This window comes from Meleagris gallopavo, chromosome 9 (assembly GCF_905368555.1).
Source record: "Meleagris gallopavo chromosome 9, MGAL_WU_HG_1.1, whole genome shotgun sequence".
Taxonomy (NCBI): Eukaryota; Metazoa; Chordata; class Aves; order Galliformes; family Phasianidae; genus Meleagris; species Meleagris gallopavo.
In genome coordinates this window covers 477,870-501,071 of record NC_139412.1, presented here as the reverse complement: position 1 = coordinate 501,071, position 23,202 = coordinate 477,870, and the positions used below count along the sequence as shown (strand labels likewise).

Below are 23,202 nucleotides of genomic sequence, written 5' to 3'. Positions count from 1 at the left end.
GTGCCTCTATTCACAGCTCCTTATCTTCCCCCGGCAAACATTTCTGCGGACATAGCGTTTGTTTGCAAGAAAGCCCGTAATAAAAGGAAGTGCCACAAACCTCCGTGCAGGGGGTGGGTGTCAGATATGCAGCCCCCGGGCTGGAATTAGGCTGCTTCTATGCACTTCAGAAATAAAACCCCAAATAGCGATTTAGGAGAGCATTTCAGAACAAGCAGTGACAGCAGGACCAGGACACGCAGCCGCTCTCTGCCCTCGGAGCTCTGCACGGCCCCAGGCCCCGGCAGCCCCACGTGCCGGTGGGGGTCCGCCCCCCCAGCGCTGTTTATAGCAGACCCAGCAGGTGCTGCCGGCAGCTGAGCTCCCACCGCGTGTCAGCCGGGGCCGGCGGGGTGCCGTGGGCTGCTGGTGGGGGTACGTGGCTGGGTGCTGTGACCCCAAGCCGCCCTGGCCTCAGTGCGACATCCACTCGCTTCTTCCTCGCCCCGTGCTGAGCACAAAGCCAGCTGGTGGAGGGAGGGTTCCTGGTGAACACTCTGGGCTCCACTCTGTTTGGTTTCTGCTCGTTTGTCGTTTTGTCAATCTGACCCTCCAAAAAAAAAAAAAAAAAGAAAAAATAGAATGTTCTGTGACAGCCACACAGCTGGGGTCACCCACCAGAACCGCTCCACCAGGGCTGTGCACACACACCTCACCTCGCACTGCTGCTGCTGGGAAGTCCTTTCCCCACTTCCTCCACACAAAAAAAGCAGCACAAGCAGAATGCTGTCTGCCTCCTTCCCGGGGCCTGGCAGACAAACCGCCGGGGCTGCTGCATGCTTGTGCAGCTCCTTTTGATCCAGTCATCCCAAAAACATCCAAGCAATGTTCAGTCTGGGACCCTTCTGCATCGCAGCAAGGCGTCATCCTTGGTCAGCGTGGGCTGAAAGCACCAGGTCCACTGCGCAGTGCCTGAGAATGGCACCCAGTGCTTTCCAAAGCAGAGCAGTGCTGCCACGTGGGCTGCAGCAGCACTTCTACCTCTTCCCAACATTTCTCACGTGCCTGTTCCATAGGTACCCTCATACGTCGGGAAAAGGAAATGCAATTTCTATTATTACCCTACGGACCCCTATCACTTTATGCCACACAAAAACAGGCTTATGCCAGGGGCTGCTCACATCCCATCAGTGAGCAGTTATTGTCACCGCTTTGCTCAGGAGCCCTCTGGCAATGCTCTAAAGAGGCGCAGGCCAGCAGCTCCCAGCAGGGCTCAATGGCAGCAAGAGCTCCTGTTGCTGCTCATAGGGCATCGGGAGGTGTGAGTGGGATGAGAGCAGCTGGGAAGTCATTGCCATGCAGTGATTTTCCACTTTCTGCTATGCGCAGGCATTTTTCAGAGTTCAGGAGGAGAGCAGCCGCTCACAGAGCAGGCATTTGCCCTATTGGCATAGTGGGAAGAGCAGCTCTTTTATTTTAATGATGCTGAATTGATAGGCAAGTGCTGGAGGGCTGCAGAGGCTGTGCCAGCAGGGAGACGTGGTGCTGCCCACAGCATCTCCTTGCACCCTCTGGCAGCAGCTTCATCCCCTCACCCCGGTGCTGAGCCCCGCTGCCCCTGGGGCAAAGTGCTGGGGATGGGACGGCCCTGAGCCAAAAGCCCAACTGTGCAATGAAGAGCAATGCAGAACAGTATGGGAGCCATTATATGTGAGCACATCCAGCCCAGCTTATAACTGACATCCAACGCAACAGCCCTGCCACAGACACACACAAATAAAAGCCCCATTTGGTGATGGTGAGTTTGATGAAGGCGAGTTATTTTCAACAGGGCTGCTGCTGCTTCTACTTTAAGGAACACTGGGCGAGTTATTAATACAGCACAAGGGCACGTGCTGCGACCAGAATGAAAGGGAATGCCCTTCAGCTGCAGTTCAGGTTCCATAGCTGGCTGTACCCAGCAGCTCATGCTCAGCCTGCAGCACTGCCACAGCCAGCAGGGCAAAGCACCCAGCCCTGCGCCAGGGTGAGCACAGAGCATCACCCCGCTGCTCTCAGGATCCCCAGAGCTGCCCGGGGCTGTGCGATTCCAGCAAAGGAGACACCTGTGAGTGCTGAACACCTCGGCTGATGCTTACAAACGCTCAGTTCAGCGTATACACAAAAGCCAAATAAACATGCAGAGGACCGATTGTCACAGAGCTGCAAAGCTCCTACATCTGCTGAATTGGAGATGGCATTGCTGGAAGACCTCTCTGGTGTTGGTGTGTCAGTGCATAATGCGGCCCGTTCTCCTGCCTCATTTCATCAGAAACGGAGCGGCAATTGGCCAGGAACCATTCGGACTGCAGCAGATCCTGGCAGGAGAAGGGCCCACAGCGCACACAGGCAGCATCCGTACATAGAAAAAGCACCATCAGCAGAACACTGACCAGCAGGTTCCACTTCCTCACAGGAATCATAGAACGGCTTGGGTTGGAAGGGACTTCAAGGGTCACCAAGCTCCAACCCCCCTGCTGCAGGCAGGAATGTCGCTGTGCTGCTGTGACATTAACCTTCCCGCAAGCAGAGCAGTGCCCACCCGGCCTGAGGTGCTGCTGGGGTGGTGATTAGCAGCAGCAGGCTGAGAAAATGTACAGCAATCACACAGCCCGCACTGCTCACGGCCAGGCTGCACCACCTGCACTCTGTGCTCTGCCTACAGCCTCCAGCACCAAAAGCTCCGGTTAGCCAGCAGCTAACTGGGAACGCAGCAGGAACAGGGACATGTTTGTCTTTGGGGCCCCCCTGGCTCCACGCCACGCAGTAAGCGAGCTCTGCCTCACCCACGTGTAGCACATGGCCACGGTGGCAGCTGCTGGCTGACAGGAGCCCTGCTGTACTTCTGGCCCAGTTTGGGTTCACGCAGACAGCTGAGAAATGCCTGCCAGGTGCAGCATTCCTCCCAGCACTGCGAGATGGCCTTCCACGTTCAGCCCTTCCCCCTTCAGCCCGGTGCAATGGGTTCACAGCACAGTGACCGTGGTCCCTGGAGGCTCCCACGCGTGTCCCCAGCACCTGTGGTCACCTGAGGACCTTGGTACCTGTGGCTGTGCCCATGCACTGCACGGCCATGCGCCACAGCATGCCAAGGGCTGGGTGCTGCACTGGGGAAATGCTGCCGTGCTCCTCCCCTGGTCCTTTTTGAGCCACTGATGGCACGGACAGGGCAGGCACCGATCACACTGGTGCAGCGAGCAGCCAGCTGTGCCCAGCAGCACAGGGGGGCATTCGCAGGGCTGACGGCAGCCAAGCACTGCCACGGCTTTTGGGGATGCCACAAAAACCCAATGGAAACCTCAGACAAACACCCACGCACAAAACATCGTTATGGAACAGCACATTCCTTCCCTCCCTCACCCCGCACTGCTGCAGGAATGCGCTGCCCTCAGACCCACGCCGCCACCGAGCTGGGCTGCGGCACCGCCCTCTGCTGCAGCACGGGGGAGAAAAGGGGAGGAAGAGAATGTGCAAAGAGCTGCACCTCTTTCCCACTCCATTGCAGCCTCAGAGCCCTCCCGAGGCAGGTGCCCCAACCCACAGGGCACAGCCTTGTCCAGAGCAGCCGCTGCTATGGGATGCCGGGTGCCGATGAAGTGGCAGCAGCCACAGCCCGGCTGCATTCGTTTCCCTGAACGAGGACTGTTACAGGGAGAGGGAGATTATAAATAAGCGCATGGCATAAATTCTGAGACAGCAATCCAGCGTGCCAGAATAAGACCCAGAAAGAACCAAAGAGCGCCGTGCGCGTGAAACCACCGGCTCCCATTCAACTCCCCCTCCTGGCGGAGCCCACGCGCCCAGCGCGGATCCCTCCGGGCACAGCGGGACAGCAGCAGCTGCAGGAGCCGGGAGCAGCGCCGCTCCTCGTGCGGGGAGGGAAGGGCAGCTCAGCGCCAGGGGAAGGACCCCGCACCTCCGGGGCCGCAAAGGAAACGCGATGCGCTGCCGCCAGCTGCGAGCGGCTCCGCAGCCGAAACTCCGGGAGCGCAAGGAACGAAACTCACAGCGCCCCAAGCCGGCCGTGGAGCCGCAGAACGGCCGTGCCCAAGCGCAGGGCTGCGCCGAGGATGGCACAGAATCCTCCCCCTGCAGCAGCCCAAGGACTGCCACACCAGTGCCCGTTTCAGGCCGCAGCGACATCGCCCGTCTGTATCCGAAATGCCTCACTTGAGCTGCCGCACCTCTCCACGCCTCGCCCTGGGAACCAGCTGCTGGCACAGGGCGAGCGGCTTCCACGCAAGCGGCGGCTGAAGAGCACATAGAAGAGCAAATTATACTTTTGGCTTCTTAGTTTTCTGGAGTCACACCATACAGGTGACCCCCAATCAGTTATCAGTCCTGCTGGTTGCACTGACGCTCAGTGCCTGCTGCTCTCTGCCCTTCCAAGCAGCTGTGCTCACAAGGGCCAAGATCTTCAGCAGACCGTCAGCCTCCAGCTGAAAGGCCAACCACCCTCAGCAGAGCTTTTCCAGAAGTGATTACAACATTGTAGTGGGCAGATTATTTCTGAGGCCCTCGCTCAACAGAAAGCTGAGCAGCAAAGTCAGCTCAGCCTGACAGCGAGCTGCGTCGGCATCCCCCACCTTCTGCTGAAAGAACGACTGAAAAACACCAAACTTGAGCTATAATTTATTCAGCTGGAGACACGAAGCTCAGGAAACTCTAGCTCCCTGCCCGCCCCCTGCCAGCTACAGCTCTGCAGCAAGGCTTCAGCATGATACAGGATCCTGCCTTCATGGCTTTAGGTGATGGTTTCCACACTGAAGGACTACGAGTTAGAAAACAAACTTCCACCTCACCACCAGCATCTCTCTGCTCATTCTTTCAGATTTACAACACTTCCGAAGTCTGTAGTGATCAGCTGAAAAGTAAATCTAGTTAACACAAAAATAACTTCCTTGGATAAGCCAAAAGCCCCATCTTACAGAACAAGCCACCACCAGACTTCTTCCTAAGTCAAAAACAAATAAGGAAAAAGCTGGGATTTTGTTTAATTCCTCTTTAAATAATTTCCCTTCTTTTCAAAAAGAACTCTATCTTTCTGATATAACACCACATTAATTCACAAGGCTGGACACTAAATACTACAGAGACAGAATTCCAAGGATTTCTCAAAAGCACAGTTAAATTCTTGTGCTGAAATGGGAGTTTTTCCATTTCCAAAGAATCCAACCCATGTAGTCAATAGCTTTAGTGCCTTCCTCCTTTTCAGCTTCAGAAAGCTCAACCAACGTTTCAACGAAGGGAAAGCAGCACACTTTAAAGAAAAAAACCACATTCCTTAACAGTAATAATTTAATGGACGTTTAAAAGAATTCCCATCTTCATTTGACACTGAGGTGTACGGAACCCCACAGCTCCTGCAGCACACGCAGCCCAGCAGGCACACAGCTGCTCTCAGCCCCACGTCTGCTGCTGCCTGCTCTGCGACAGCCCAGAGCTCCCACACTGACCTGACTTCTTCCTTTCCTCTTCTCCACCCTCTCAGAAGTGCAACAACGTCATGTCGGGCTGCATATTTAACAATCCCATCCCAATTACCAAGTATTTGTAGTGTTTACAGCAGAAAACAGTCTTCTCCACAAATATAAATTAGGTGTATTTACACTTTAACAGGACCCACTTAGTCAGCTTTGGGTCCATCTGCATTAGTACAGAAGAAAGAAAACCCAAAGCCCATTTTCAGAAAGAAAAAAAAAAAAAAAAAAGACATTTTAACAGCAGCTTTTCCACCCCCAAACCCCCCTCGGGCTGCTTACTGAGAACAGCAGGCAACACAAAGAACTTGTGTACAATCTTCAGCAACCAACGTGCCAGCTCTCATTCAATCCCTAAGCTGAAATAGAAATGACACACGTTTGTGCATGGCTCTCCAGGCAGGAGATGTCCTACTGGAGAAGAAAACCTCTCCCTCTCCTTTTATAAAAAGTGTTGAGAAATATAGAAAAGTTTCTCACATTTCATTTTAGGTACAAAGGAACAATATGCAAATTTGCTTGCATTTATGTGGAAACACCAAGCATGTAAACAAACAAATGAATGTCACGTACAAGCAATCTAGATCAGAATTTGTATCCCATTTCATAACAGCCACCATCTTCATTAGATTTATTTTCCTTCCTCCAATCAACCCACTTCATAACTTTTGGACCCACGCCCTGTTTGGCTATCTTACCATCTGAACACCTCCACTCTCAGCTTCTCAATTATTTTTAGGGGATACGTTCTGTACTCCCCAGACACTTCTACTTCCACTTTTAATCAGTAGTAGAGTACTAGGTAGGCCCCTGCTGCAAAGCAGCCTTCATTGTTTTCCCAGGACTTCTTAATCTAGAGGAACACAAAAAGATTTATAATTATCTACTTAAGCACCCCTCCATTGGATGTATGGATTAGTCAGCACAGCCATACAGTTGGAAACATTTGGCTAAAACACACTTTCTTGATGCTGAAGAGGGCAAAACATAAATACAGGGAATGTTAATAGGAGCAAAGGCAGTCAGTTCTCTTCTGCCCAGCTCCAGTTAACAGCAAACTGGACCTGACTTATTTTTTGCTGAGATCTGATTTCAAAGTGAAAGCTTACAGTCCTATGATGCATTTTATATACATTTCACCACTCTGTAAGTGAATGAAAAAGGACAGGAATCAAACAAATTCTTCCTTACCCACCCGACACATAACAGTAATGTAAGGCATTTCCCCCTGAGCAAGAATCCGAGCGTAAGCAAGAACCCCGCCAGGCAGTGCGATCCTGTAACCTCACCCATCAAACTCCTGAAGTTCCAAGATCTCTCCCTCTATTCCTCAGGCAGAATATTCCCTGTCACAGTGTGCATTTCTTATTCAACACAACTAAAGAGCAGGGCTAATTAAACAAAAAACTCAGTAGCTGGACTTCCATATCTCTCAAGAACACGCGACCAGCCTTGCAGTTCTCTGGCTTTATCCCGTAAGCAGCCTTTTTAGACCATCTCCATCCATAAATTAACAAGAGATAAAGCCAACGATCAGCTGCAGCTCAGGTACAACTTCAGGCTGTGTCACACAGTCTCTTCTGATCGGACATCACTGAGGTGTAAAGGTGAGAATCATCCAGCTGATAACGAAGTAGAAGAGGAAGATGGGGTACACCACGAGCGCCTTGCGGTGCGGAGGCTGGCTGTCTGCCAGGAAGGCTGTAGATGCTGGTGACAGAGGGAAAGAAAAATACTTGAAACAGCATAGAACTAAAACATGAACACTGCAGCTGTTAAGCTTGAAGATCTCGATTAGAATTAAGTTGAAGGACGGAAAACAAAGTGAAGTGTAGCTCAGTAGCAATGGCCTCCGATTGCAAATTGAAGTTTTATCATGTAGAAAAACAGGTGCTGATTAGCTTTCTGTATGAGGTTCAGCCTAACAGATAAAGAACGAGGGAAATAATTCAAACACCTGTATGGGACGAATGTTCTTTAACAGGTATTTATAACAGAAATGATGGAATGAAACTCCTACCTCTTCACACAAAGCTCAATATTAATTACTGCCCTCCTCCAATGGCAGTTTGTACATGACCATGAAAATCAACAGGAGTGCAGTCAAAGGCTGAATCTCTGCCAACACAAGGGTTGGAAGAACTATTTCTGCAGTACTGCAACAGCCTAGGAAACACCTGAAACTACAGCAACCCTCTGGCTTCATTCAGCAGAATGCAAACAGAGCCACTCCTTTAAGCATCACACCACTCAGCACACAGCAGCGCTGTAACTCACAGGTACTCACCTAACGTTGACCAAGCAAACATAGCAATCACTACAATCAGGCGTATAATGAAGCTGACAGTGCCAGAACCTGCCAGCAGCACCAGCCTGCACACCAGCATCGCCACCGTCAGGGGCAGGACGCAGTAACCCAGAACACACAGGCTCTGAAAAAAAGATCTAAAAAGGAGGGAGGAAAATAGTTAGACCGCAGCATCTCTTTAGATTTCACACTGAGGCACTGTAACTGTTCCTACAAGACAGCACTCACATGGTTCCTCCCAGAAGCTTTGAGTTTAGTGTGATGACAACTGCACCAAACCAGATGATGACAAAGACCTCAGCAAACTGGGGCCCTCCGTCTTCCTTGCTATCTGCTGATCCCCCCTGCAGCATCCTGTTGTGGCAACAGATACAAGGAGTCAATTGCAATTGATGACTGGGCTTTTGCAAACCTAGAACAGATGACAATAGGGAACTGGGGATGTTGACTCCTAGTAAGATTGCAGACCGATTATTTTTATTTTTGGTATCTTCAATTTCGTAGAGGAAAAGAAAATGATTGCTGCCCAACTGAAGGCACTTCAGTCCATTTCTGTGTTTGTTTTGAGGACTGTGGAAGCACACCAGAGAAAATCACAGATAAAAGCCAAGAAAATGAACGTCAGAAGTTTGGCAGCCTCTCAAAGCAGGCAGAGCACTTGAAAAGAGTTATGCCTTAAGGAAAGCTGGTGGCAAGAATGGGATGCAAGAAATGCAACACAATGCCTGGAAAAGTAAGCATGTATAGATTTGAAGATTCAATTCACATGGTACATTTCTGATAAAGTATTTTACTAAATGTTCTCTGGATGCTGAGTTCTGTGGGTGCCCTTTACCCAGATGGCAGATGTCAAAGTATCTCCCTTACCCAAGCACACACAATTTAATGGAGCACCAAAACACCGCTGAGAGCCACAGTCACCCCCCGCCGATGAGCTCTTACAACAGCCCCTCGTTTCCACCAGTTCTCTCCATAGGATACACAGTACATACATGAGTGCTCTTAAACACAAGCTTTGGCCTGCAGATTAGGGTCAAAGCAGTCAGCCAGATGCATTAAAATCAAGAATAAGGTGAATCAGGATCTTCTCAGTAAGATCCTTCCATGATAGGGAGCTCCTAAGGGGCTACAAACGTCAAAAATATAGGATTCTAAACAGGCAATGTTTATAGAAGACTGGAGGAGCAAAGAGCATGATCCTGACACATGCAAAAAGAAATACCGAGATCCTCATGCTCCCACTACTCATACTAAGACATACTAAACAATCCTCGTGCTGAAACAAATACAAATAAATCCACACTCTATAGGTACTTACAGAGCAAGTGAGACACAAAGCACCAAAGGCCCCCAAAGATCCCCTGGAGGTAAGAAAAAAAATCATAAATATGATAGAATGATATTTTTATGTGAGTAATTAAGCACCCTTTTCCAACTGCTAAGACATCATTTTCATTACACCTCCTCACAATTTCACTATTTACCATCTTCAGCCATATTCCACACGTCACATCTAGAAAGCCTGCTTTCCATAAAAGCTAATTGTTCTACACCTTCTGGCACGTGTGCTACTTTAAAACAGCTTTGCTGACCCTCTGGTTTTCACCTCTGCTATTCAGCACTCTGAGAGAACAGAGAGAACACAGAGCAGACACTTCTGAGTCCCTCCTTCCCAAGCATACACAAAGCACACTGGCAGAATGACTCCCCACACATCTGGCATCTCACACGTACAGTCTCTGAGGAGCGCGCTGCTCTTCTTTGGATACATGACATGGACAAATTTCTTCCCAACTGCCTTCAGATCTCTCAGCTGAAATAAAGAAGTAATTTTTATATAAAAGTTACAGACCTCAACCGAAAGCAGAAAGATATTCATAGTAAATCAGAACAGCACCCAACCAAAATATTCTGGTAGCAGACTTTGCAGCAAACAATGCTATATTTTGTACGCTGCTTAAGGACTCAACAGTACTGCATACCAAAAAACCCCCAGTAAAGAAAAATAATTTGTTTGCTCCTTATAATGCTATCATGGGATGATAATAGCAGGGTGGCAAAGTCTTTAGCAGCAGTAAGTGAGAACGAGCCCAAATGCAGCAGCAATGGATACAGAAGTGAAGGAAAAGAGCTGCTTACCTTTGGAAGGGCTCGGGTAGGCAGGGATCCCCAGTGAGATGCCCTCACCTCCACTGCCAACCCTTCAATGAGGTCTGGAAGGGGTGGATCCTGACTCCATCCCTTCTATCACCGAGCTACACTGCATGCACCTGAGCTCCCCTGTGCTGGCCCTGCCTTCCCACCAGGTGCTTCATCACTGCTTCAGGCTGTGACTGAGCATTTCTGCTACGTTCCTCTAAGAGAAGAAAATTAACTGAAAGTCCTATTAATTGGGACAGTCTTCTCCCAAGTTCCATACGCTTTCACATTTCCGAAGATTTTAAGATGGGAGAAACTTTGAGGCTATAATTCAACTATTTGTGACTCATGCATGTTTGCATACATTTTACATAAACAATTCTATGGGAAAAACAACAAAAACAATGACGACAACTATCCACAACCCCCAGAAAGCTCATTTAGATGTACAAGCTGAGTAAAGGCACACAGCGACTGCATAGCAGTTGGCCAAAGAGCTCAGCAAAACCCGTTTTATCACAGACAGGGGCAGGGAACACAAACTCACAATGGTGTCCCTGACGGGTTCATCCAGCGTGGAGAAATCTTCCTCCGGGGAATGGGACCCCACGGGAACCGTGATCTCCCCTTCCACCGGGATGTCCTCAGATATGGACACGTCCGCCAGGCCTGCAAACTGAACGGATGGGGAAATCCTCAGAGTGCAGCAAAGGCAGAGCAGCTCAGGCTCGCTGCTGGCGCTTCCTCAACGGAACGGTGGGAGCCGCCGCTCGGAGCTCAGCACAGCACGGCAGCACCCCGAGGGCAGCACCCGGCGCCGCCTGACGTGAGCAGCCCGCGGGCGAGCAGCTGTAGCAAACAAAGCATTGCTGTTCTCCTCAGTATCGCCGTGCCCCGCCTTCTGTTCCCCGCGCAGCCGGCAGTAACCGAAGGACGCCGATCCCCGCTCGGCCGCACAGCGCGCAGGGCCGCGCTCCGGCCCGGCAGAGCCACAGGGGCCCGGCCTCGGCCGCTTCAGAGCGGGACTGAAGCCCCGCCGTCCGTCGGCCGTCCCGCCCCGCTGTCGGCACAGCCCGCGGCTCCGCGCCGCGCTCACCAGGGGCTCGGCTGCCGCCGCCGCTCCGCCGCCTTCCGCCGCCGCCATCTTGGCCGCAGAGCCGACGTGGCGCCGCGATTACGTCATCACCACGCGCGGCGCCTCAGCGTCGCGCGCCGCCGGAGCGTCCGTGGTAACGAGGCTGTGCGCGTCGCGCCTCCCGGCCGGCAGGGGGCGCCGGTGCCGCGCGCGGAGGGTCGGGGCCGGGGCGGGGGGCGGCGGCGGCGCCGGGAGCGGCCCCTCAGCCCTCGGGCCCCGCAGCGGGCGGCTCCGTGCGGAGGCGTCGGCGGGCGTCAGGAATCGCCCCTCACTGCGGCGCGGCGCCCGCCCCCGGCCGCGCCTCAGCCCCGCGCCCCCGGAACTGCACCCCCAGCGCCGCGCCCCGCCCGGAAGCGGGGGTCGCGCTGCGCCGCGGGGACCCGGCGGGGCGGCCGGGGAGCGGGGCGGGGCGGGGCCGGGCGGGGCCGGGGCCGGGCATGGCCGGGGAGCGGGGCCCCCGCGGCGGGGGCAGGGTGCCGTAGGGTGCCGCAGCCCGCCCGCTGCCCGCCCCTCCCGCCGCTCCATCCCGGCCGTGCCCGGCGCAGCCATGGGGCACCCGCCGCTGGAGTTCAGCGACTGCTACCTGGACAGCCCCGACTTCCGAGAGCGGCTGAAATGCTACGAGCAGGAGCTGGAGCGCACCAACAAGTTCATCAAGGACGTGATCAAGGACGGCAACGCGCTGATCGCAGCCATCCGCAGTGAGTCCCGGCTCCGCTGCCCCGCGGCTCCGCGCTGCGACCGGGATGCAATGGGGAACAATAGAACGACGACCGGTCTCTCTCTATTCCCAGCGCTCCCTAAATAAGAATGCTTTTTCTGGAACGTAATTGCACCTCGTGCTTCTGGAGCGTGCGCTGCCCGCGGTGCCTTTAGGAGCGCAGTGTGCCGGTGCCCACGCAGGGCTCCCGGGCTGCAGGCAGGGCTGCCGAGCTCCCGCAGCGCCTTGCTTAAGGACGGCACAGCCGCGCTCGGTGGCGGCGCTCCGCGTCCTTCACAGGCGGAGCGCGCAGGTGCCGGCACGGCCAGCCTCTGCGGTCATGGCATCGGAGCGTCGTAGAACTGGGAGAGCTCGGCCCGCAGTTCTTCTCTTTGCGCGTGTATTATTTTGTTCCTTTCTGAATAGCGATGAGAACGGTATCGAATGGTATCTGACCACACGCGGACTTCGGTGCCGGCTCTAAGGGAGCTGCTCGTTCAGAAGCACTGAGGCCCTCTGACCCCCAGAGGGGTCTGCTGTGTCCCAGCCCCACACCTACTGCCTTTTGTCCGTGCTGGGACCAATGCATGCACTTTCCCAGTGCTGTCCCTTGCGTCTCAGCTGTTACTACAGAAGCCTAGAATAGAGCCCAAGATGCTGCTGTTAGTGCTGCGCGTGCATCAGGCCAAGGGAAGAGAGGAGAACCTGCAGTGCAGGGTGTGTTGGTGTGCTGCTTTCCTTGTCTGCTTGGTTTGGGTTTGTGTTAGCAGGTTTAGCAGCCGCCCTTTTGTTTAGAGCAGCTCAGGGCTCTGTGTTACTGGGGCTGTGTCTGGCATAGCCTGTGTGTGTGTGCCCAGCTGGAAAACAGCTGTGACGAAGGCTGCCGTGGCCCGAACACCAGCGTCACAGTTTGGTGGGATGCCGGTGTCCTGCAGAGGAAACCAAAGATCTCTGCTCAGACAGGAAAACACAACAAAGAAACAACAAATCAAAACCCGGTTGCTCTCGTCAGACCTGTCTGCTCGCTGAAGGCTCTGAGCTGTTCAGGTTTTGTGTGGGAAGGGTTGTTAGCAGTCACCAGTCTTACAGTCAGTATTTACAGTGAAAGCTAACAGGTTTTCTCCTGTCTGTAGTTGACAGCTGACAATGAAATGTAGAGAAAGTGGTGGTGAGGGTGGGGCTGAGGGAAAGGTGGGAGGGCACTTGTGGGGGGTGGGAGGTGGGGCAGTGCCCTGTGCGTTACACACGTGTAACAATCAGACCAACACAGCTAAAAGGTGGTGCAGGAGGTGCAGTGACAAAAGGACCGGCGCAATGGAAAGGTGTTACAAAGAAAAAAGGAAAGTGCTCACCTGTCTCTGAAGATCCCAGCTCCCAGGAAAACTCCACGAGGGAGGAATCTCCAACCAGAGATCCTTCCCCAGCCGCAGTCAGCCCTTAAATGGGGTCTGAGAGAGGTGCAGCCAGGCTCCATTCCAGTCACACCACTGAACTGCCTTCACCTGTGCTCCCAGGGCTGACCAGTCCTCTCCCCAGTGTTCAATCAGAGGTTCAGGCTGGGCCTCAGCAGTTCCCACACAACATGCAGCATCCACGTGGTGTATGGGGAGAAAGGCACACTGCCTCTGTGGGTCTGCTGCCCGCAGTCCACAGGTAGACCCAAACCCCGAAACTGCCCAGAGCTGTCTTTTGTTTTCCATTTGCCAAGTCATAGGAAAAACAAGTGAGTGTGAGTCTGCGTGAGGATCCGCGGAGCCCTGATTTACGGGCTGCTGCTTTGGGCTGTCCTCAGTACCTGGTGCACACGTCCTCTCCTTGCAGAAGTGTCTGGCAAGCTGAAGTTGCGTCAAGCCGCTTGTTGAGTAAGGAGATCTTAAGAGTGTTCTGACAGAATCTGAACATGAGAGTCCTGCTGGTGTGAACTTTCATGTGGTAGCAGCAGAGGCTGGGCCTCCAGGGTCTAAAAAGCGCTGTTTCAGTGACCTCCGCTGAGGGTTTTTGGACTGTTCACAACAGGACTGAACGTGCCGGGTTAAGTGCCTCCAGCAGGGATGTCCTGGTGCTGGGTTGCAGCTGTAGCAGAGCTCCCTCCCTGCTGCAGGGCGGGTGAGGTGTGACAGCGAGGGGCTGGGGGCAGTGATGTGAGCCTGGTGGTCAATGCGTTGAGCCCCTCCAGCCTTTCCTGGGTACGGGAGAACTGAGTGTGTTGGCGTTTTCCCCCATCCATCACTGACACGTTAGTCATTGAAATACAGTGTGTGAAACCCTCCTGAGCACCGTACAGCCTCGGCTCCCACTGTCTGTTCCTGTGCTGGTCCCACCACTGTGTTGCTGCTGCTGTGCTTCTTTGTCAACTGGAAAAAAGAGGCAGTTGTCTGTACACAGGGCACACTGAGATGGCAAAGTAGAAGGTGGTGCCAAACAAGAAATAGAACTGACTACAGCAAAGCAAAATATTGGGCAATTGTAATGTAATGATCTTAGACTTCAAAGATAGCAAGGAAGTTACTTTGAGACAAAATAAGAGAGATTTTTGTTGCAGAGTTGGCCGTATCTTTCCCTATTCGTGCCAGAAGAGCTCAGGGCTGCTGGAAGTGCCAAGTGACTGTTTCAGTCCCACGTGCTGCCCTCACCCTGCAGCACACAGTGGGATGCCCCGCGCTGCTGCAGCCACGTCCCCGTGTGTGCTGCAGGGCTGCCCGAGCTGCAGGCAGGCGGGGGGACGAGGAGCTCCAGGTGCACTGCCCGTGTTTCTCCTCCCTGGGAGTGCCGTGTTGCTGTTCCCAGCAGGTACAAGGTGCAGTGCTCACCACGCAGATGTGAAAGGCAGAGAACCACGTGTGCAGGGTGGCTGCTCTGCAGTGCCGTGCACATCTCTTCCTTGCAGTGGCAATCCCTGACACAAGCGGTGCGTCAGGAAGCACACCTTGCTGTCGTAGCAGTACATCATTTACATCATTTTCTTTCTGTGGCTCGGTATCTGCCTTGTTTTACATTTTGTTGTTGTCTTGGTGGGGCTTGTGGCTTTCTTCTGTGTGTGTTGTTGTTTATGCAGAAGCATCCATCTCTCCTGGTCTTTGATCTTCTTGTGCGATTGCGTATAGGTGGAGTTTGATAAATGTCAAGTTGAGGCTGTTTTTATTAATTGTGAGCACTACAAAGGTCTGAGCCGGCTTTTGAAGCTGAAGAGCTTTGAGATCTCACGCAGATGTTGCATGCATGCTTTTGAAATCCATTTCTGCACAGTGCGTAGTTTTGCAAATTGCTTCTGAATTTGCATGCCAGTTAAGCAGCTTCTCCAGGCAGTGTGAGCGTTTCATCCTGGGAAGACAGCACTATGGAGAAACACACGGAGGTGTCTGTGCCTGCAGAGTGCACAGTGATTTGTACCAGAAGAGAGCAGACAGGTGTTTGTCTCCACAAAGCAGCCGCTCACATCCATCGGTGCTGTGCAGCAGCCCCAGCAGCACTGCTTGGCATGGAGCTCTGTGCCACCAGAGCTGCAGGGCCATCGGAGCTCCCAACAGATCCATGTGCTGCCGTAAGGGACAGTGCTTCACAGTGCAGAAAGCAGCGTATCAAGAATATGAAATACTGTAATGAGATTAAAGCAACCCTGGAGTGCCTGTCTGATTCCTGCAGAGCCCCCTGTGCTATTTCACGTGCAGTCTGTAGACAAAGGCTCGAACCCCTGGAGCTGAGATTTCTGGCTGTTGGCACGGTGTCTTAGATCCAGACACTGTTTTTTGTCTGTGCGAACAAGGCTGAAGCTCCTCTGCAGAAGGGAGGAAGAGGAAGGTGCTCCGTGCCCTGTGTGCCCCTCGGCTGCGGGCACTTGGGGTGCTGGAGCTGCGTGGGCAGGGGTGAGCTCTGTGCTGAGTTGGCAGTGAGATACTCTGCACAGAGCATGAGCCAGCGTGTGCTGCCCTCATGGGATGTGCACGGCACCCTTCTGTGAGTGTTCACAGAGCCCCTCCTGTGGGGGCACTGAGCTGTTCCACGTGGGGGCACTGAGCCCCACTGTCTCGCAGAAGGCCATTCCTGCAGCCTCCCATGGGGGAATCTGGAAGCCAAGCAGGCTTTGTGTAAATAGTTTGCTGGTCAGGTGTGTGTGCAGAGCATCCAGGATCGTTGTACTGCTCAAACACGGCTCTGTTCTCCTCTCCTCTGCTTGTATCCTCGCTCTTCCCTGTGCTCAGAATCACAGAATCACCCAGGTTGGAAAAGATCTTAAAGATCATCGAGTCCAACACGACCTAACCAAACTACCCTAACTCTAACAACCTTCCACTAAATCGGCAGCTGTGCACTGAGCTGTGCAGGAGCAGACCTGCAGTGATGGGCAGGGTGCTGGGAGCGTGGGCTGGCTCTGCTCAGCCTGGCCTGTCTGCCTTCCCTGTGTTTGCCATTGCAGCAGCACAGGGACACGTTATCAGGAACGATAAAAGCAGCTTCCGAGGAATGTGTTTGGGATGCAGAGCGCTGCAGGGAGCCTGTCTGGAGCTGCTGACGGAGCAGGCAGCTCCGAGTGCTCCTGCATGAACTGCTTCAGCCCCGTGTCCAGAGCCCTGCCTCTTCACTGCCCATGTGAGGCGGGGGGCTCTGGAAGCTCCTGAGGCACAAAGCTGCTGTTTGCCCCCCATGCTTTCCCTTTGGCCTGTTCCTGAAGCAGGGAGCTGCCTTGGGATGTCCCTGGGGCAGGGATGGCTCACTGCCACAGGAACACCTTCCCCCCTCTCTCCTGGAGTGAGTTACGATATAGCAGTTCATGTTAAGCTGTTCCTGGACTTCTGCAGGGGAAAAATGACTTGCTGGAAAATACAGCACTCCCCTCTAGCAGTAATATCTGCTTACATTTTCCTGCTCCTTGCTGCTCTTCTTCAGCCAGGGCTGCTCGGATGCCCACTGGCACGTGCTGAGAATTCCATCCTTCCCTGCTTGGCTACTGCAGCCATCATTTTCCAACACTTGTCCTAGCCCTAATAGGAAGGTTTTCAGAATTTCGTGGTGTTACTATTGATAACTTCAATTTTGTCTCCTAATTTCTCAGCTTTTATTGTCTGAAAAGATAGCAAACCAGCTTAAAAACAATAAATTGCATATGGGACACCTCTTCGATCCAGCAGTTTACACTCTGTAAACTAAGGGTGTGGAGGACATACTAACAAGGACCATTCTTTTACCACTCTCTCCTCTGCCTCTAAGAACACAGGGACAGAACGAGAGCCTTCACATAGCTCTGAAGGGAGCTGCGAGCTCCTGAGCACCTCTGTGCTGTGCACGGCCGCCTGCAGCGTCTGCTGTGGGGTGGGATGGCAGCAGGGGCAGCAGGCAGGGCTCAGCACATCCTGTTGTCTGCACACTGTGCTGCAGTGCTGGTACGAGCAGGGGGCTGAAAGTGCTTTGGCTTTGGATCACCGATGTGGTTGGATGTGCGTAAAGGTACCCACCACACCTGGTTCCTCTCACTGAGAAATCTCATCGTTTTTTTCCTTTGGACCCATCTCTGCCTTCCTGAGGGATGGAACTCAAGCCCAAGTGCAATGCTGAAGCAGTGCTCGGCTTACAAAGTACTTTGTGTGTCCACATGGCAGCACAGCGGAGCAGCTCACGGGCCACTGCCAGCTCTCCCTGCTGAGCACTTCTGATCCTGTGCTGCGTTCAGACAGGTGGATGAAGGGGACTCCCCACAGCCCAGCAGGCAGCAAACGAGCTCATTTTCCTGGGATTTAGGCACCGTGCACAGAATTGGAGGTCGCAAGTTGGTGCAAATCTAAAACAGATATGCCTTAATCAGAAGCTCACTAACAAAGAAAACAAAGCAAGCTGCCCCCAGAACCTAATCTGCAGAAGCAGGCAGGAAGGAAAAGGAGCATGCACAGTATCTGTGTGCTCCAGGAGTGAGACAGAAGTTTCCATTGGGCTGGAGCTCCTCGCTGTGCATTTGTTAGATTTCGCTTTGCTGCTGGGCACAGCAGGACAGCCTCGTGCCCACACTGCAGCTCTGGGCAGGGCTGCTTGCTGCTGGCTGCAGGCGCCTCCTGGGGAGGGTTTGGGGTGGGAAGCACCAGGCAGCTCTTCCTGCCTCTCCCCGTCCCCTGGTGCTGCAGCACAGATGCTGCTGGGGCGTGTTGTGGTCCAGTTCATCCCGCTTAAAGCAAGCCAACACGCAGTATTTTGGGGGGTCTTTTCCCAGCCCGGGTCTGCACCCCAATCTACTTCCCGGTGCTGTGCCACGCAGGAAAGCAGCACCCGTTGCACAGGGAGCTCAGCCAGCAGGCACACAGCCACCTGCTTTCCTGGGAAATGGGGATGATGGCAGTGTGAGAGCCCTGAGATCAGCTGCCTGCGTCGTCACGCGGGCAGGATCACAGCACTGGGGAGCTTTCATGTGTTTAAGTGCATTTGCTCTTCTGCCACACATGAGACGCAGCGTTTCTTCCATGTTCTGTTGCCGTTCTTGGCCCGCTCTCTGGAAGGATGTGGGTGTTATCCATGTTTTGTAACGTGTCTGAAAATCCGCAGCTCGCAGCAGTGCTGCTGCTGACTAAAGCGTTTCCTCTTGAGTCACCAAGTGAAGACTCAGCTTTTCTGTCTTCTTCCTTGAGAAATGTTTTGAATACTTTGGTTAATAATTCTGTTGGTAGCACGCTGGTAACTACAGATGTGGCTTCCTCGTTTGCCTGCCAGCTTTCTGTGGGTGGCTTCAGCAGTGCTGTGCCGTGCTGTGCCGCAGGAGGGAGGAGCTCCAAGCTGCCCTCTGGCTCATCCCCCAGCCCCGAGGTGTGCGTCTGGGCTGCTTTCAGCAGGAGCTGCTGCCTGCACAAATGAGCTGACCGTGGCCATGGGCGTCCTGTGCCACGGACGTCCCCGTGCTGTGGGTGTCTGACCATAAAAGCTGTGCCCTGTCCCCAAAATGAGCTGCTGGGCGCTTGGGCTTGAGAATTACAAAGTTTCTGTGCAGTCTGGAGAGCCCTGATATTCCAAGGCAAAGAATGGCCAACTTTGTCCCATGGACAACTAGCTCTGCTATACAAATGTTGAACATGCAAAAGGAGACTGCTGGTGAAGTTCAGCAGGCACCGATCACTAAGCATGAAATAAAGGTTTTGTTCTATAGGAGCAGCTGGTGATTGTGAGGTATAAGGCTTTGGAAACTTCTCCTTTTGGTGGCGTGGAGTTCTCCATGGTTTCACTCTGGGCTGCAGAACGCTGGCTGCTGTCAGGATCCCTCTGCTGGGCAACGCCACCCTCAGGTCCCGCTGGGTTTGTGTTTCTGGACGCGCTCAGAAAGGCCCTTTGTAGCCGACGCCCTTTCTGAGTTCTGCATCCAGGTAAACGTACAGCCACGGTCATGTGCTGCTTAAGTGGTGATAAAAGCAGTTGGACAGTGGAACAGCCTTCATGGCAGCCTCCGAGCTGCGCTCTGCAGTGTTCCCCCTCTGTTTTTGTCTGGTTTCTGTTCCTCCAGCCAGCACTGATTACAAAGTGCTGAGCCCAGATCTTTTTTGAACAGGAATAATTTCATTAATCTTACTGAACAGCGCAGCTGTGAAAACAAGGAAGGACAATCAGGGCCTGCAGCCGAGCTGTCGGGTGCCAGGCAGGTCCTGCAGGTCCGCAGCAGCAGCTGTCCCTGCACGGCACCGGGCCCGAAGGGAAACCTGCGGCAGTGCCCGAGGTGCTGTGCGGCTGTGGGAGGAGGGAGAGCACTTCTCAGAGGAGCCCCATCGCTGCTGGGACCTCGCTGGCTCCCCGGTGTCCCAGGGCAGGGCTCTGTTCGTGGCCGGTGCCCGGCTGCTTGCAGTGAGTCAGGGTGATGCGGGGTGCAGCCTGCAGACCCTGCCGCGCTGTGGGCCGTGGGCGGGAAGCGGCCAGACGTGAGGGCTGCAGCCCGTGGCAGCGCCGCGCCGGGCTCCTGCCTGGCCCTGCCGTCAGGCAGCTCTGCGGTCCCACCGAGGGCTGAGCCGTGCTGTGTGACGGAGGCAGCGCCGGGCCGGCTCGTGCCCCCGGTCTCGGAGCCTGGGCTGGGACGGCTCCGCCAGCGCTGCTGATCATGAGACCTCCCTGCGGGGACTGCTTGCGCTCTGCCCCGGAAAAGAGCCTCTTGTTTTCGTCTTTGTTTTCGCTGTTCTCTCACTGCCTGTGCAGCGGGGAGCTGCCGGGAGCTGCGGCTCGCAGAGCACACCCTCCTGCTGCCCGCCGCCTGCAGCTGATGGCCAGCCCTGTCCTGCGTGGCGCTGCCCGGAGCTGCCATCAACAGGCACGCCTGGTGTCCGCAGGGCCTCCTCCCTTCAGGTTGCCCTTCCTAAAACACCGTCTGCTCGCCCTGGCTCAGCGTGTTCCCTGCAGAGAGGCTGCTCAGCACCGTGATGCCCTGTCTGCAGAGCTAGGGAGGGCTCAGAAAAGGACGGCAGCAGGGTAATGCATGGAGAAATGCCTGCATTGGTAGGTATGGATGTACACCCAGTGGGGCCGGCAGCCAGCTCCCACTGCACCCTGCTCCCACCTGCACACATGGCCCAGCTGCTCCAGTTGCTGTCAGCAGGAGCCAGGAGCTGCCCCAGGCACTGCCGGCCCCTCCTGCAGCACCGTCAGGATTTGCTGTTTTCCTCGTTGCAGAAACACCACCCCACCTTCGTCCCGAGCTCTGTGCCTGCAGAGCAGCAGCAGGGCAGCATTCCTCACGTGTTCGGGCCCTCAGAAGGCTCTCTTTCATTGCTCGAGTTTAATAAACTCCAGAGAGGGTATGAATAATTTCCTCTTCTACTGGTTCTTTGGTTTAGACAGTGGGTAGGCTGAAATTTATGCAGGGCTGGAAAGAAGACCCCACTGAGAAGGAAACGTGGCTGCAGCCCTTTGGTGCACCATGAAACGTTTTCCTTCACATCACTGTAACTCAGGTGAAAGACAAAAGACACGCATTGCCTCAGCATCGGGCCGTGCTGGAGCCAAGCTCTGACCCAGGGCTTTTGTGCTATGTGGGCTTGGTTGGGGAGCAGCAGGAGAAGTGGGCAGACTGCACTGAGCACAGAGCAGCAGGACACTCATCAGCTCCTGTGATCCTCTGGGGCTGTAGAACTCATCCTGAATGCAACCCTTGTGTAAACCTGGGGTTAAAGTGAATGAAGATGTGGTTGTTTTCCCTCTGACATACTGGATGAGGATCTGGACGTACAGGATTGAGATAAACTGCAGTTATAGCATTTCTTAGCTCACATTTCCATGTTTTTGCTAATTTCTAAGGCTGCTAACCATTTTGAACCTGCATTTCAGTGAGCCATATGTTCTGTCCTGGCCGCCTCCTGCCTTTTTCCTGTTTTGCTGAACGAACTGCTCCAGCTTTGCAGAACCTGTGGGTCAGGTCAAAGTGCCATAAAAATGCCAGAGGTGAAATGTTGTTCTTTCAGGAGTCGAGCATTCAGAGCCGAGTTCTGCCTCTTGCTTGCGGTGAGCAGCATTAGTTTGTGACTGGTGCCAACGCAGCAGAAGTGACTTTGCAGCAGCAGTGATGTGCGGTGCGGCTCTTTGTGGGACAGCAGTAGGAACCTGTGCCCTGCCCGGCCAGGGAGCAGCCTCTGCTTGTTTGCACTTTGAGGGGGTTTGTTCCTTCTTTTGTTGCGTTGCTTGAGCTGATCCATTGCCCACATCAGTGCTGGAAGGCTGGAGGGCTCCTTGGAGCTGGCTGGGAGCAGCCTTGGTGCTGTGGAGCTCTGTGTGGGGTTCTGCTGGGTTTGCTCTCGCATCGTGTGGCCATTTGTTTCTGGCAGATGGAAAACCCAAGTCAGCATTCGAAGAGAGGCCTTTGTGAAATGTGAATTCCCACAGATCCAAGAGGCTGCAGGGCGCCTGCAGAGAACCTGCCTGTGTCAAAGCGGAGCGCTGTCTGCCCGGAGATGGGCCGTTTTAATTACCTGCCTGTAAGCATCTCTCGTGCACCGAGCACTGGGGCACTGCTTCCCTATCGAGGCACTTCTGTGCCTTTGGAACTGCCTACAAGGCTATCCGGAAGATTTTTCTTTCTTTTTCTCATCTGAAAAAAATCAACATGTTTTTGTGCTCAGGCAGCTGTAAGCACTGTTCCTGAAGGCACTGAGTCAGGGCTGATTACTCACGGCCTTAATGACACATCTGTGTGCAGCCAGGGCAGCTCCATTGATTTCAGAGCTGAGGTATGTTGGTGGGACGACGTTTGGGGATTTGGTGGAGTCAGTGCATGCTGTGTGACTGCAGCAGCCCTGCACGCTGTGCCGACTGGCCAAGCTGTGCTGCGGGCAGTGCTCTGACAGCGGGGCCGGGCACGCGTGTGAAACCTCCGCTCTTGGACCGCAGCATGGACGGATGAACTCCTTTATCGTGAACTCCCTGCAAAATCATTCAGTGGGAGTTACTAACAACGGAGACATTCTCTCCCCTGCAGGGCTTACAGCCCTCTCTTTCTCATGGAAGAGGAGTTTCTCGCGCTCTGCGTATCCCGTTGCACAGCTCCCTGCAGAAAAAGTTCTGAAGTGACCAAAGCTGAGGAAGAATGTGGGTGCATCCCTCACACCCAGATCACCCCGTGTCTGGCTCACACGAGGCAGCACAGCCCAGCCCTGCAGGAGCACAGAGGTGCCGGTGGCCCTGCAGCCATCACCAGCAGCTGCTGCTGGCATTCTGGTTTTGGGAACACAGCGACACATTTCACTTGGCAGCAGGGGACCACTATAATCCCATGGATGTTTGGGATGTTTGGGATGAGAAACCCTGTTTTCTTTGCTGAAGCCTTTTGTGGGACCCGGGGCACGTCCTTGAATAGCTGCAATCTCTGGAGATGATTTTATGTACGCATAAATATAATGACGTGACCTTCTGCAGTGCCCGTGTCCGTGCAGGGGCTGCACTGGCTGCTCATTCCCTGCCTTGGCCGGATGCTGCTGGTCAGCTCTGTCCTCTGCTGAGTGGTTGGACCTCATCTTTCCTAGAAGAGCAGGTTACTGTGGCCACAGGTTGTGAAAGCCAGCACCGTGTGCTGAACACTGCAAGGAAGGGAGTCCTAAAGGATTTCTGATCGAATTCATTTTGCTGCGTTTCCACGGAAACAAGCTGTGCTGAGCCAGCAGGGCCTTAATGCTGACATGAAGCCATCAGATGTTCCGGCGTTGGACAGGATGAGCTGTGCCTGCTTTCTGATGTGCTGTCCTGGTTTGCAGTTACAGCACCGTGCTCCCGCTCCTCTCTGCTCCCTGCACACTGCTGGGGCCGAGCAGACCCCGGGGCTGTCACTGCCAGCTCTGTGCTGTGAGCGTGGAAGGCTGGGAGTGGGCAGGAGCTGCACGCCTGGCAGCCGTGTGTTTGCATCAGAGGGGAGGAAAATGAGGGAAAATGCAGATGCTGTGCCTGGGGGCCCCTGTGCATCGCGGGTACAGCCCTCGTGCTGCTC

General features: G+C 54.1%; 3 protein-coding genes across 4 annotated transcripts in view; 1 reads left to right on the top strand and 2 right to left on the bottom strand.

The window, feature by feature from the left end:
• Positions 1-247, bottom strand: part of STARD8 (StAR related lipid transfer domain containing 8) — a 42,534-nt gene extending 42,287 nt beyond the window's left edge. The window contains exon 1 of the mRNA XM_085230514.1: positions 101-247. The gene's annotated coding sequence lies outside the window, so the exon portion shown is untranslated. The remainder of the gene's footprint in view (positions 1-100) is intronic.
• A 5,055-nt stretch (positions 248-5,302) lies between these two features.
• Positions 5,303-11,237, bottom strand: YIPF6 (Yip1 domain family member 6). The gene is made up of 7 exons (XM_085230790.1): positions 11,042-11,237; positions 10,493-10,621; positions 9,541-9,619; positions 9,125-9,167; positions 8,035-8,160; positions 7,786-7,943; positions 5,303-7,208 (listed from the first exon to the last, which is right to left on the bottom strand). The coding sequence occupies exons 1-7, from the start codon at positions 11,087-11,089 to the stop codon at positions 7,090-7,092; spliced, it is 702 nt and encodes a 233-aa protein (XP_085086916.1). The 5' UTR covers positions 11,090-11,237; the 3' UTR covers positions 5,303-7,089.
• A 5-nt stretch (positions 11,238-11,242) lies between these two features.
• The window catches only part of OPHN1 (oligophrenin 1), a 49,187-nt gene continuing 37,227 nt past the window's right edge, over positions 11,243-23,202 (top strand). For both annotated transcript variants that reach the window (XM_085230788.1, XM_010715108.2), the window contains exon 1: positions 11,243-11,781. In XM_085230788.1, the coding sequence (XP_085086914.1) occupies positions 11,628-11,781 (154 nt within the window). In that variant the 5' untranslated portion in view covers positions 11,243-11,627. The remainder of the gene's footprint in view (positions 11,782-23,202) is intronic.